The 15,278-nt window shown below is 40.7% G+C and overlaps 1 protein-coding gene across 3 annotated transcripts; it reads left to right on the top strand.

The window, feature by feature from the left end:
* The first annotated feature begins 470 nt into the window (after nt 1–470).
* ENPP5 (ectonucleotide pyrophosphatase/phosphodiesterase family member 5) lies at nt 471–9,947 on the top strand. Of its 3 annotated transcripts, none has more exons than XM_044252109.1 (4): nt 471–529; nt 2,797–3,660; nt 5,307–5,483; nt 8,630–9,947. In XM_044252109.1, the coding sequence occupies exons 2-4, from the start codon at nt 2,832–2,834 to the stop codon at nt 9,055–9,057; spliced, it is 1,434 nt and encodes a 477-aa protein (XP_044108044.1). In that variant the 5' UTR covers nt 471–529; nt 2,797–2,831; the 3' UTR covers nt 9,058–9,947. The 3 variants fall into 3 exon arrangements, with proteins under 3 accessions (XP_044108044.1, XP_044108054.1, XP_044108034.1); XM_044252119.1 differs by having other exon boundaries at nt 499–672; nt 8,633–9,947; XM_044252099.1 differs by having other exon boundaries at nt 499–672.
* The last annotated feature ends 5,331 nt before the right edge of the window (nt 9,948–15,278 follow it).

Genomic DNA, 15,278 nt, shown 5'->3' with positions numbered 1-15,278 from the left:
TCGAGTGTTCCTCAGAGCAAAATCCAGGGTATGGAGTCACCAATTTTTGATAAAAAACAGAGTAACCAAAAAACCTTGAGAGATAAGAAAAGGACTGTTAACCGAAACAGTTGAGGGTTGACAAACCACTGGGGGTAGCTCTTTCTAATCTTCCTACATCACAGACGACAACACAAGCAACTTGCAAGAAAATGCCACACCGCAGGGCAGTGTGTGAACGGGCAGAGATGAGACCTCAGCGAGGATACAGCCTGGGTGTCTGCCTCCGCGACCCCCGCGACCTCCCCGCGAGCCTCGGCTCCCGCAGGCGGCGCCCCCTCCACCCTCCAGACGCAGGCAGTGCCCGCCACCCCACCCTCCGCCCCGGGCCCGCTGATTGGCAGGCGGTGCAGCGACTCCTAGAGCCCGGCTTTGGTTTGGCAGGCCCAGCGGAGGGCACCATTCTACCGTAGCCAATAGGAGGCAAGAGGCGGGACCTGCGGCCAGGAGGAGGTGCTGGTCAGGTGCTCTGCGCCGAGGCTGCGTGCAGGTGAGCGGCTGCAAGTTCAAGGGGCAATTCTCGCTTCCGCCACCTCCCCGCTATTGCCCCCGGGTCTGCGTGAGCCCCCCCCAGCCCCCGACTCACCATCCTCTTGTCCCAATCCCATGCGGGCCGTCCGGATCACTGCAAGGGTAAGAGTCCAGGGGAGTGGGCTGCTTGCCTCCCGGGAACTCACACAGCTCCTGTGGTCCCCTCAGACCAGCCCCCCTTTCCTTGCACACGCGCACAGCTCACGTGGGGGCACCTGCCGGCCTCGGTGGGCGGGAGGTCAGCGAATGGCTAAAGTAGTCAACGCCCGGACCCTTCCCAGTGACTGGGTTGGAATCCCAGGGGGGAAGATAGGGCACTACTTCTTTCTCTCGACGTCGAGTCCCTCTAAACCCACCGACTCCTCCTCCACTTTCTTCTCCGCGTTTGTTGGCGCCCCTTCCCTCTATTTCCAAGGCAGCCTGTGGGGGAAGGATTAGAGGGGAGGAGAACCTGGAAAGCAGCCCGGTGAAATCTGGACCGAGAACTAGGGATTCCACTGCACTGTGCAGCAGTTTGTGCGTGGAAAAGAACGAAATCTGCTATTTCTTTCATCCCCACCCCCACCTCTTTGTTTATTCCTTTATGTCATCGATGTGATAATGTTGAGTCTTCTTACCAAACATTCCTAAGCTGTAGACAACACAGCATTTATTTTCTTCTGTCCAGGAAAGCAGTTCTTTCCTGCTTACCACAGTTGCTGAATTCATTTACTTAGAGGAAAATCAGGCATTTCATGTAGTTGATTTTTTTTTTTTTAGCCTTAAATTATATTTGTTTCATAACAGCTTTTCTTGTGTGAGGAAGGTGAAGGGGGAAAAGGGGGGAGGAAACAGCATCCTCAGCCAGATGTTAGTAAATACAGTTGGAGTTCATTATTGGAACTGGTTTTTAAATGTTCCTTCCAGTATTAGAAACATTATTGCCATTTGAGAAATAGTTTTTAAATTTAAATTTTTGAACCATTGTCTGGAGTCCGATACCTACTGCAATTTCAGTTTAAGTAATGTTCTAGGTACAGTGAAATCATGGTTAAAAATTAGTGTATCTGAAAGCAAAGCAAGCATGCCAAGCTGTTTTTACTTACCTATACCTCTAATATAGCCAGCAAGACAAGACAGGATCTGTTTTTGAGGTTTAAAATATCTTCAGCATATTCAAGTTAACAAGGCATCAAAGCCTGAATTCAGGAGAGTTCTTGGCACAAGAGTGTGGATAGATCCAGGTTTTGGTGGACTTACAAATACCTTCACGCAAGAATGGACTAGAATAGAGAACCAAAAATCCTTGCTTAATTTGCAAGCCCAATTAGAGTTCACAAAATTTACATATGTGTTGTTTATCCATACTGCCTTTTGTTAGCTTTCTTGAATAGAATAAAAACTTTTTAGACATATAAGCAGATTTAAAAAAAAAATAGAACAACTGACCAACAACCTTGATCCTAAGGGAGTCTTTAATCCTGGCAAGTGCTTTTTCCACACATAACACAAAGATTAAATATTGATGAATTTCAGCTCACAGAAAGTTAACACCAAATTTCAGAATTATGTTTCTGTTCAACAGAAACTGTTTTAGAATAACAAAGGCTATGCTTTAATTATGAAATAAATGAATGCAAATTACACTACACAAGCGTATTTGAGTATCACAAATTTTATGTCACTTCAAAAAACCAAGTTCATCTTTTTTCTCATTTCTCGAGTAACATCCCTAAATATAAGACTTTGGCTTTGAAAAATAGACGTGTGTATTTTTTTTAAGCATTTTTATTGGATTTGCTGATGGTACTTGCTTGTTTCTAGGTTCCTGTAGTTGGTCTAACCATAATGATAAATACTTTCACAGATATTAATTAGATTACATAAACTTTACAGGCCAAAAGTCAGAAGTCTGGGTCCCCTGCAAAAGTTTCTGAAAAGTTTTTGGTTTTCTCAAAAGTAAATTATAACATTTTAAAATGATATTTGGGGGGGTTACTTAAATAATTACTTTGAGAAATGTTTTGATAAATTCTTGGAAAGTAGCAGTTTCTAAAATGCAACTGAATTTCTTAGCTTTATTATGCAGGAATCCCCAGGTCTCTTATTTAAGGTGGAACAACATAATTCTTCCAGGCTGTGATTTATGACATAACTGCTATTACTAAGTACTGTTACTGTCAGTTTGGGGTAAGGTATACAAAAAAAAAAAAAATTGTTATTAACTTCTATATGTTTTCTATACAGATTATCTTACACTGAGCTGATCAAATACTTTGAAAATGACTTCCAAACTCCTCTGGGTGTCCTTCATACTTGCTGCGTTAATACTGTCCGTTACATTTTCTCTCCAACCAGACCAGCAAAAGGTTCTACTGGTTTCATTTGATGGATTCCGTTGGGATTACTTGTATAGAGTTCCAACACCCCATTTTCATTATGTTATGAAGTATGGTGTTCATGTGAAGCAAGTTACTAATATTTTTATTACAAAGACCTACCCTAACCATTATACTTTGGTCACTGGCCTCTTTGCAGAGAATCATGGGATTGTTGCAAATGACATGTTTGATCCTATTCTGAATAAGTCTTTCTCCTTGGATAACATGACTATTTATGATTCTGAGTTTTGGGAAGAAGCAACGCCAATATGGATCACAAATCAGAGGGCGGGACATTCTAGTGGTGCAGCCATGTGGCCTGGAACCGACGTAAAAATACATAATAGCTTTCCTACTCATTATATGCCTTACAATGAGTCTGTGTCATTTGAAGATAGAGTTGCCAAAATTATCGAGTGGTTTACGTCAAAAGAGCCCATAAATCTCGGTCTTCTTTATTGGGAAGACCCCGATGATATGGGCCACCATTTGGGACCCGAGAGTCCGCTCATGGGGCCTGTCATTTCGGATATCGACAACAAGTTGGGATATCTCATACAAATGCTGAAAAAGGCCAAGTTGTGGAACGTTCTGAACCTAATCATCACAAGTGATCATGGAATGACCCAGTGTTCTGAGGAAAGGATCATAGAACTTGATGAGTATCTGGATAAAGACCACTATGTCCTGATTGACCAATCTCCAGTAGCGGCCATCTTGCCAAAAGAAGGTAAGTCTGACCGAGTGGTGATCTGGGGCCGGGGCTGGATGTGCCCAGTGCAGCTGAGGGGGGAGTTTTTGTTTCTCTGTCTTCATAGGCTTGCCTGTGTCATGGTAGTTTTCTAGGGCTTAATCCTTAGTCTCTGAAAAGACAAAATCTCTTTTCTCAGTCTGTAATTTTTCACTTTTCCCAGGAATTTGAAATTGATGTTTTCTCTGTATTTACGGTAGATGGATTGAACCATCTTGGAACCACCAGATATGATGAAAGCTACAGCCCCTTTCTGAGGAAAATTGAGTTGGAAAGAGACATAGAATTCACATGCAATTACAGTGATTTTATGGAAGCCCTAAATTTAGCCTTCTGTGGATCCCTTTGTAGGACCTGCTTAGTAGAGAAACAGTGCTGTATAGGAAGGAGAAAGCATTGGTCCAGCTGAAGATTTCTTTTCCTTGTCTATAAATGAGGAAGTCATAACAATCATTGAACTTCTTACAAACCTTTTCTCAAAGCCTCCTACCAACCTTGTCACTTAAGTGTTACTGCTGTTTAGCCTCACCAGATCACAAAGGATGTGCAGAGGGAGACTCAGACTTCTGACTTCTTTTTTATCACCATCTAGATTAACTCTAGATATCTGGTGAGAGGACAGATTTTGAAAAGCTGAATACCTCACATACGAGCCTTACATACCTCTCAAGGGAATCAAGAGGATCATATGAAACAGCGAATGTTAAAATATACATGTGCACTTGCACATGAACCTTTTAACAAATTCAGTATAAAATAACAAGTCTTTTGTTGTTTGTGGAAATCACATTAACTCTTCAGTTTTCCTTATAAAATTGGAATGTGTCCTGTGTTGGGGGTGTTGGGAGGCAGGGAGGAACCCCCAATAAAGGATTTGAAAAACAAGAAAAGGATTAAAGACACTGCATTTGAAGTTCCAGGGAGTGCTTTTGCCACGCCTCCAGGGGTTAAAGAATTTTCCTGTTTCACAAGCTCCCTTTCACCTCCAGTCTTCCTGTCTGTTTTTTTTTGTTTTTTCAGTGTCCCAAGATTCATTGCTTATGCTCCACACCCAGTGCTCCATGCAGTACGTGCCCTCCTTAATACCCACCACCAGGCTCACCCAACACCCCCCCCCCACCACCAAAAACGCTCAGTTTGTTTCTGAGTCCACAGTCTCTCCTGGTCCCTCTCCCCCTCCGATTTCCCCCCAAGGGCTGCCTCGCCCTCCTCTCAGAGATTCTCTCTCCTTGGTGTGCATAACTATCAGAACTTAGCTCTTTGTTTTTGTTTGTATAGACATTTTCCTTAGTGTCAACAGCTGCGGGGAGGGGAAGTGTGTAGTTAAGTCTTTTTACATTAGAGATTTCGGGTTCTATATAATGTCCTCTCAGTTCTGTTAAGTGAATTTACGTACAGCAGAAGATGGGTCATTTCTGTTTGCCCCTCAAGATTCTTTGCTCAAGGGATAAGAGTCTTCAAGTGTCTGTCTGTATTTCCCTCTGTTCTGCACAGTGGTGGTTTACCTCAGGGGGTGTTGTTGGCGAGGAAGAAATGTTCGCTGGCCTCTGTTGCCAGGGTGGTTTCTTTAATCCTAACAGTGAGTGCCTGGTTCTGAGTCTCTCTCCGTATCCTTCCTCTTTGAGGTAAATTTGATGAAGTCTATGAAGCCCTAGCTCATGCCCATCCTAATCTTACTGTTTACAAAAGAGAAGAGCTTCCAGAAAGATGGCATTACAAGTACAACCGTCGAATTCAACCCATCATAGCCGTGGCTGACGACGGGTGGTATATTCTGCAGAATAAGTCAGATAACTTTCTGTGTGAGTATATTACACCGTTTCTTCCCATTCTGCGTCACTGTTTGTTGGAGTGGAGACTGTGCGTAACAGAGCAGTATTTATTAATCAGATAACTAACCGGAGTCCTACATGAATAGCAAAGCAAAGATCCTTGGGACTTGCCCCTAAACATGCATTTCGCTGGAAGTCATCAGACCAAAGGTATGCAGAGTGACCCAGACAGCTAGTTATAGTCATCATGTTCTTGAGAAAAACCTAATTGGAAATTTACAGATTGTTTTTTCTGCGTCTGTTTCATGTTCTAATTTTGTAAGAATGTAATCTCTGTTTTTATTTGCAGTTGTTAGCTTTCTAGTTTTCTTTGCCCTTCTGGCTCTACCAAATACAGGCCAACTTTGTTTTCTACCTTGGAAACTATTCTGAAAAGAAGTGCGTGTGGCCTGGAGGACTGTTTACGAAAATGTATTTTTCTAACCCCTAGTGATACAGTTTTGGAGCTATTTCCACTGAATTTTTAATATAATGGACGTCCCATTTGAAATTCAGACATGCAAAAGAAGGGGCTTTCTGCCATCCTTAACATGTAATTTTTCTCTTATATAGCTTCTAGCTAGTTAGTCAAATGGAAAAGCCGTCCAAAGTCTTTTACTGCTCCGTAATGGGCCCCTCATGTGCATATTTGCTCAACTCCCTTCCCTCTCCCTGCTCTGCTTTGTCCTGCTGCTGATTGACTTCTAACGACTAATTTCCCAGGCTCCTTTGCCAACTGGTTTCTGGTTATACGTGGCCAAAATAATAGAAGACACCCACAGGAGTTTGGGAGGCAGGAGTCGGGAGTTGGGAAGAAGCCAGGATATTTGTCCCGCTCATTCTCCATCTTAGGTGGTGTCTGTGATGGTGACTTCATTTCCTCTGTGGTCCAGCTCCCTCTGGACAGCTCTTCCTACAGCTCCATCTCCTACTGTGCAGCCCTAGCCTTTGGGCTCTGGTAACACCACCTTCTGTCCCTCCAGCTGCGGCCTAGGGGCTGTTCCTAATCCCTTGCCATCTGCAGGAGGCTTCTCAGCTCTTAGAACTTCCCTCCGGTGAACTACCTTGCTGGCCTGCTGCTTTCCTGGTGGACATAGATATTAACATGGCCACTGATCAGTTCCCAGGGAGTTGTTTTTCCTCTGTTACTTGGATAATGAAGGAACCACATTGTATCAGAACTACGCAGGAATGCTTTCTTCAGGCTTGGTCCTTGATCTACCTGAGATGTACAAAGATGTCCCTTGAGGTAGAATTGGGTTCCTATCATATTTGTTGACCAAAGGAAAAGCAGTTGCCTGACTGTGGCATTTGTAGTACATATGGGCATCACAGTGGCAGGTGTATACAGGTGCCTGGTGTCTCGTTCTTAAAGGTTTTACACATGGATGATGGTCTGTAAGCTTACTTACTCACACCAGGAGATCTGTTTTAAGAAAGCCTTTAAAAATAATTTCTTTCAGGGCACCTGGGTGGCTCAGTCAGTTAAGCGTCTGCCTTCTGCTCAGGTCATGATCCCAGGGTCCTGGGGTCAAGCCCCACATCGGACTCCCTGCTCAGTGGGGAGCCTGCTTCTCCCTCCCCCTCTGCACCTAACCCACTTGTGTGGCACGCATGCGCTCGCTCTCTCTCAAATAAAATCTTTTTTTTTTTTTAATATTTTATTTATTTATTTGAGAGAGGGAGTGAGAGTGAGCATGAGAGGGGAGAAGGTCTGAGGGAGAAGTGGGAGAAGCGGACGCCCCATGGAGCTGGGAGCCCGATGCAGAACTCCACCCCAGGACTCCCGGATCATGACCTGAGCTGAAGGCCGTCGCTTAATTGACTGAGCCACCCAGGGCGCCCTCAAATAAATAAAATCTTAGAAATAATTTCTTTCAAAAAAAATTTCTTTGGCCCAGAGAATAATTGCTGCCTTTACATGTTCAGATTCTCAGGTACTGTGCAGATAGCTCTTGGGGTAGCGGGGTTGCTCAAAAAGAACTGCTGTCTCTGAGGAGATTGGTCCTTTATAAGTAATGGGAGTCTGAGGGGCTCTCTTGAGATTTTGGTGTGGTGAACTACATTCCGCAACAGACTGGTCAGGCCTGTTTTTGCTGGAAGGTCTTAATAACGCTCCTGTTTATGTCATGTTCAATGTGGTTATTTATTCAACAAATAAATATATGAAATAATTATTTCTTCAACAAATAATTACGTGTTGGCCAGCATATTCCTTCTCAACCTGAGTTCCACAAGAGAATGAAGTCCTAATGTCCAAAAGCAGTGCTTCTCAAAATAGGTTTCCTGTAGGGCCCCTGGGTGGCTCAGTAAGTTCAGTGTCCAGCTTTTGATCTCAGCTCAGGCCTTGATCTCAGGGTTGTGAGTTTGAGCCCTGCATTGGGCTCCACGCTGGGCGTGGAGTCTACTTAAAAAATAATAACAACAACATAAAATGCAGTTTTTATTATACAGGAGTTTTCATACTTCAGTGTTTACATATCCTGATAAATCAGAAGACTTCTAAGGCTTTTTACTTTCTTTGTAGCCACACACGCTCACAGTGCTAAATTGTATTTTGATCTGAACCACCCGTATCAAGGTTTTACCCATAAAGGTCCTGACCTTAAGTTTTCCACAGCGGGTTGTAGCTGTCGCTAGGAGTTTGATTTTTGTGGTGTCTTTTGTTTTCCCCACAACTGGTAATTGGTAATGGTGAATTTACTCTCTTAATGACTGAGAGCCGCTTTATCCCTTTATCTTTAGAACATAATTGGAACAAAGTAGGTTACCTAAAAAGTACTTACTGAATATTAGTTTGGCGGCCACCAAAAAAAAAAAAAAAGAAAGAAAGAAAGAAAGAAAATAATGCTTTCATTTTCCCCTGACTTGGGTTCGGTTTTGCTCTTTACCCCTCCTCCTCTACTGTTTCAGGTTGCTTCTGCCTGCGAGAAAAATTTGTCATCAGTTTGACTTTTCATTTTCTAAAGTGGACGGTGATGTTGACCACAGTAGAGATTAGTCACAAAAGATTCTTTTCTTTTAAAATATGAACAAGTTAAACTTTGCACTTCAGTTCAGAATTGGACGATACAACCGTCATTCTTGTTGTGCCCTGGGAGCGGGGGCTAACTTACTCATCCATGTTCTCTTTCCAGTAGGCAACCATGGTTACGATAATGCATTAGCAGACATGCATCCAGTATTTTTAGCCCATGGTCCTGCCTTCAGAAAGAATTTCACGCAGGAAGCCATGAACTCCACAGACCTGTACCCGCTGCTCTGCCATCTGCTTAACATCACAGGCATGCCTCACAACGGATCCTTCAGGAACGTCCAGGATCTGCTCCGTTCAACAAGCCCAGGAGCGCTTCCTCCCACGCCGGGTCCCCCACTCCTCCACGGTAGCGTCAAGCCTGGAGACGTTGAGAGCGAGGAGTCCTATGCTTATTTCTTAGGGGTGTCTCTTGGCAGCATTTTGGTGATTGTATTCTTTGTGATTTTCGTTAAACATTTAATTCGCAGTCAGATACCTGCCTTACCAGATGTGCAGGCTGAAATCGCTCAGCCATTATTACAAGCCTAAGGCTACTTCGAAGTGGAGATGGTGTACTTACTTCAGTGTTTAAGGGTTTCAGATTCTAGGAAACCAGTTTCAGACATTTGCACAAATCATTAGGCAGTTATGTACATAGATAGGCTCAGACACGTACCCACAAAGGATTAAAGTAGGAGACATATGATTCTGTTATTCTCTCTGGCTTAGGGTAGATAAAATCCTGCTGTATTTGGACATGGCACCTATAATGTATATATTTAATGGCTTTGCACTGTTTAAAGTACCTTATGTATTACACTTTAAATTACTCTCCTCATGGGTACTTTTATATGAAATATAATTATGTCTTGTAATTTGGTTGAAATACACAAATTGTTTTCTGCCCACATTACAGACTACTTGTTATTTGGTGGTCACACAGAATGAAATGTCTTATAATTCCTGAAAAATGCCAGAATCTGTCTCCTTAAACTCAGGAGTGCAAAAAAAAAAAGTCAAAACTATTGAAAATTAAACATGATAACCTTTGTACATCGAATTTTGGAGAGATGCATTCCCAACAGCGGGGTGCATCTATGGGCATTCCTTCTCATATTTCTTTCTAAAAGACATGGGTTTTCATTTTATTTTCTTTAAAAAAAAATAAAAGGTTCAAGTACTGACAGACTCTTTCTAAACATCCCATTTCTATCATGAAATTCATGATGGCTATTTTCTGAGGAGTCCTTTTGCTCTGATTCTATAATAACAAAGACACCATGATACCCATGTCCTTCCTGTGTAGTCTGGCCCTGGCCTGCTGTGAACAGAAGCCATCGGTGATCATCCCAGCAATAAGCTTTTCTCCTTGTTCTGTACTTACTTGCTTCTTTGAAAGCTAAATCACTATGAATCACATTAAAAAATCACATAAGATACAACAGTGTTTGTTTTCTTTCTGGTAACAAGTAGTAAGAAAGCAGAAGCACCTTGAAGCCTTGAGCATTTGCGTATCCATAGTCGCCAACTGTGTTTGGTAAAACAGACCACGCGGTCCTCCAGTGGGACTGTGTGGAACCAGGGAAGGAAAGTTAGGTGGAACCTTGTCTGAGATGTACCCGCCTTCCCCAGAGCAACACTGAAGGGTGCCTTGTGGCAGAAACAGTGAAATAGCTCGTAGCAGGGACAGGTATTGAAACAAGGGGAGTGGAGATCATAGCCTCGGTTCATGATCGAGCCCTGGGTGCTCGGGGATCAAAGATGAAATCAGGCTCACGGACATCTGCTTGGTCACTCAGCTCTTCTCATTTCAGTCATCAAATCTGTGCTTTAGATTTCTGAGGGAGTCAGGCTGGGGGAACTAGGGTTTACTTATCATTTCTTAGAGGAAGGAGAAAAGCTTGGAAAGAACTGCTTTCTTTGAAAAAAAAAAAAAAAGTTTATATAGACAGGTGGCCCATAGATGATACTGTGAGTTTGTGGTGTTAATGCAACAGCTGGCTAATGATTAGATAAAATAGTGTAGGTATTCTAGAAAGAAAGATAAAGCAGATGTAAAGAACAAAAGTAGTTTTACCTTCAAAAATATAGTTGAATTTAAGTGCTCCCTAAAATAAAATGAATGGGTTATTTTTTAAATGATACCATAAAGAAGGTTAGCACTCAAATCTCATTTCATTACAAAGCCTTTTAATCAAACAGAATGGAATTCGTGGACCTGCTCTGACATTAAAAAGCTGAGAAGTTAGATGGTAGATGGCAAACTCAAGAAGACTGAACTCTGAATGAGACATTTGAGAATCCTTGGTGGTCACTCCCGTTGGCTTGCTGCATAGCCGTGAACTTTACCCGCAATATTGAGATGCCAGCATAATGACCAAAAGATGAAACTGGTCTTTTTAAACGCATTACTGTTCAAATTCTGTCTGTACATTTAAAATCTGTTGCATTAAATTCACTTTAGAACTGCCTCAGTGGTAAGAGGAAAGCACATGCTACACCATTGATGAAACCATTAAAATTCTGATCTGGATATTGGATTATTGCAAAGTTTCTTTTATTTACACGTACTTAGTTTCCTGTAAAATGCAGGAGAATTTGCCTGAAGGAAAGTAAAATTTTAAATTTCACTGGGAAATTTCATCATACCTTGAGAGCTTTTTTGTTTTATCTGCGTGTCTGCACCCTCAAGCTTTGTATGCACTGAACACAAATTGCACATAGAAATAAAATTTAGGCTAGCTGATCTTACTAACTGTGAGAATTTTTTTAAGGCCAGAGGAATGGAGTACCTCCCTCTCTCGCCACCATTTTTGCTGAACATCACTCAACAACTATTTTATACAATCTATTAATTGATAAATTTGTCTTCACTGTACATTTTGCAATTTCTTCTCCCTTTGCCACCTGACATTGAAATTTAAACCTGCTTTCAAAATGCTCTCTGACTTCTTCAGGTAAAAGTAGGATCCTATTAATGTCGGTTTCTTGCAAGAACCTATTATCTCTAGAAAATCTGATGGGGGTACTAGCTCTTCGAGTTGGTTCATTAAGAGGGACAGACTTGAGAATCTCTACAGCAGGGAAGCGTCTTAGGGACTGTTCAACCTCCCCTACTTAACAAGGACGTTAGGGACCATCCAAACCCCTTGACAGCTGTGATGATTGATAGGCATGGACGTAGGAATGTCAGCTGGCAGCAGGACCCAGGATTGGATCGGATGTGAATCTAAATGCTCAGAATGAATGTTGAGGGGACATAGTTCAGTCCGTGACAGGCAGGGGATATGAAACAAAAACAATAATAAAACGCCTGGAAAAGTGAGAAACTATACAAGAAAATGTATTCATAGCTCCTAGTTGATATCATTCCATTGTCTTCCCGCAGGGCTGCTATTGAGAAGTCTTAGGACAATTTATGTCACTCTCCCCCTCCCCCTCCTTCCCGCCCTCCTCCCCACCCTTCTCCACTTTCATAATAATTCTTTTAAAGCCCTCAGTTCCTTGGAATTTTACAGTTGTTAAGATACTTGCCTTGTCACTCAAAGACTTTTTTATTGGAAAGGCTCCTATCTCTTTCACCAGTAAAGCCAATTTTCAGAGTTCGTTTTAGTTATTAATCTCCTTTCATCCAATTTCTGTTTCCCCTTTTCAGCACTCATGTTAGTTGGATGTTGAACCTTCTGCCAAATGTGACCTCATAGGCACCCAGGGCTGCGGTGTCTGGGCCAGGAAGAACAAGGCTATATATCCTCAGGCTGTATCTAGGGGAAGCTGGTTCGCACTGGGATGATACTGGAGGTAAGGGGTAGGTTGAGTGGGTTTGAGGCATGAGAGATGTCTGATACACCCACACGTGTATGGATTCGTCATTTTATGCAAGGTCCTCAGTTGTTTTCATCTCTGTCTATCCTTGTGTCAACACCATACTGACTGAATTATCACAACTTTACAATAGTTCTTGATGTCCAATGGAATAAGTCCTATCATGGTGTCATGAAGACGGTCTCGGCCCTTTACATTTATTTCTGCATTATTTTGAGTCTGCTTATACAATTCCATAAAAAAACATAAATAAAACTCATCTGGGATTGCTTGGATGTGATGACCAGTTTGGGGAGAACTGACATCTTTACAATACTGAATCTTTCAACCTAGAAACATGACAGAGCTTTCTACTATTTTGGTCTTTTTTTTTTTTTTAAGAATTTATTTATTTATTTATTTGAGAGACAGAGGGCACGAGTGGGGGGCAGAGGCAGAGGGAGAAGGAGAGGTGCCCCTATTCTGGTCTTTCTTAATTCCGCTCAATGCTATAATTTACCATGTAAAATTCTGCAGATCCTTTGTTAGACTAATCCTGAGATATTTCATGCTGCTTGATACCAGTATAAGTGATACCAGTTTTAAATTTTCATTTTCTGGGGATACATAGAAATACAATTGATTTTTATATATTGATCATATATATTGAATCCAGCAATTTTGGCAAGCTTCTAGTTTGTCTGATTCCTTTGGATTTTCTGTGTGTGAAATCATGTCATCTGTGGATATGACAGTTTCATTATTTTTTGAATCTTATCTGATTCCTTTTTCCTGTGTTACCGAGTGGCTAACACCTCCAGGGCAATGTTAAATAAAAGGTGATGACAGTGGACAGCCTTGTCTTTCTCCTGATTATAGGAGAAAAACACTGAGCATTTCCCCACTCAGTGTATTAACTGTAGGTTTACTATATTATGTTATGATTCAGTATGATACTGACTGTAGGCTTATGGCGTATATATCAGCTTGAAGTTCTCTTCCGGATGTGGTGAGTTGGGTTTTTTAAAAAATAATAAATAGGTGTTGAATTTTGGCAAATGCTTTTTCCACATTTATTAACATGCTCTTGTTTTCCCTATTAATATAGAGGATAACACTGATTTTTCAAATATCAAACTAATGGTGCCCTTCTGGAATAAATCCCACTTGTTGATGTTTTGTCCTTCTAAAATACTGGTAAACTCAATTCAGTGTTTTGCTAAATATTTTTTTTTCATAGAGATATTATTCTATGGTTTTCTTTAAACATCTTTATCAGATTTTGGTCAGTGTTATACTGGTCTCCTAAACCAGTTTGGATGTATGTTCTTTTCTTCTCTATTTTCCGTAAATTTGGGTAAAATAATTTCCTCCTTAAATGTAACTAATGAGTGAAATCAACTGGATTTACGAGTTTTCTCTGTGGGGACATTTTTGATAACAAATTAATTTTTGTGATAGCATAAATAAGGCTATTAAGGTTTTTTATTTGATTTTGTATAAGTTTTGGTTAAGTTGTATTTTTCAAGGAATTTGTTCATTTTACCTTAACTGTCAAACTTATTATCATAATATTCTCTTGTTATCCTTTTGATAAGTGTAGAATCTGTAAGTGACGGTCCCTCTTTTATTACTCATCTTGCTAATTTGTTCTCCTTCGCCCCCCCCTTAATCTTGTTAGGGACTTATCAATTTTATTAAGACTTATAATGCCAAAATTTGATTTTCTTAATTTTTGTCTTTTCTCTTTCATTGATTCTGATTTTATCTTTATTATTTCCTTTTACTTACTTTGGATTATTTTCTTCATCTTACTACCTTTCCAAAGTGGAAGCTTAAACCATTGGTATTGAACCTTTCTCTTAAAGACAAGCATTTGAGGTTATAAATTTCCATCCAAATATGGCATCAGCTGCATTCTACAGAATTTGGTAGCCATTTAGAAGTGTATTGTCTAATAGAAAATATTCAAGGCTTCTCTAGATCTTATTGTTATTGAAGCTATTTTAATTCCATTGTGATCAGAAAACATCCTTCCTAAGACTGCAATTCTTGGAGATTATTTACTGAGACTTGTTTTGTTGTCCTGCATACAATCTATCTTGGTGATGATTGTGTGTGCACTTGAGAAGAGTACGTCTCCCGTGGTTGGGGCTGTAATCTCTAAATGTCAAGTAAGTGTATGTGGTTGACATCACACTCAGGTCTTCCACATCCTTACTGATTTTTTTCTTGGTCTAGTTGTAACTTATTTAAGAGAGGAGTGCTGAACTTGTCAATTTTCTTTATGGAGTCTTTCTTGAATTCCATCACTTTTTGACTCATGGACTTTTAAGCTCTGCTTTTAGGTGTAACACTTAGAGTTGTTGTCTTCTTGATATATTGGTCCTTTTATTATTGTGCAATGTCCTTCACTATCTCTGAAAATTCTTGTCTTGAAGACGAGCTCATTCCAGCTGTCTCACAGTTAGTTTGCGTGGTGTATCATTTCCCATCCTTTTACTTTCAATCTGCCTTTGGATTCAAAGGATAAACTACAAACAGCTGACTCTTGTTTTTTCATCCAATCTGCCCATTTGCCATTTGATCCAAATATTGTCTATTTACATTTAGTTTTTGATATGGTTGATTTTCCATTTTGCTTCCCCCCTTATTCTATATTGCTCTACCATTTTGTTTTTGGGGTGCTACTTTTATCAGTTTTAATATCCATGGTGTAGTCACCTCAAAAACCCACATTTTTAAATTAAAAAATTTAAAATAAAAAACTCACTTTTTTTTCTAAAGCATGTTTTATGAAGCAAATGTAACAGTGATAATTAAACCTAAGGAAGACGTACTAAAAAAGATTATAGGCCTTTGATTCTGGACTTTTTGTACAGTAGTTTATAATTCGCTCAATCGCTAATTCAGAAATTAGTCTTAGTTTCCTTTCTCTTCTGAAATCAATTTTATTCATTTTTTTC

The sequence above is a fragment of the Neovison vison genome, chromosome 1, assembly GCF_020171115.1.
Source record: "Neovison vison isolate M4711 chromosome 1, ASM_NN_V1, whole genome shotgun sequence".
Lineage (NCBI taxonomy): Eukaryota > Metazoa > Chordata > Mammalia > Carnivora > Mustelidae > Neogale > Neogale vison.
Note: the sequence above shows the minus strand (reverse complement) of the source record. Positions and strands in the feature narration are given on the sequence as shown.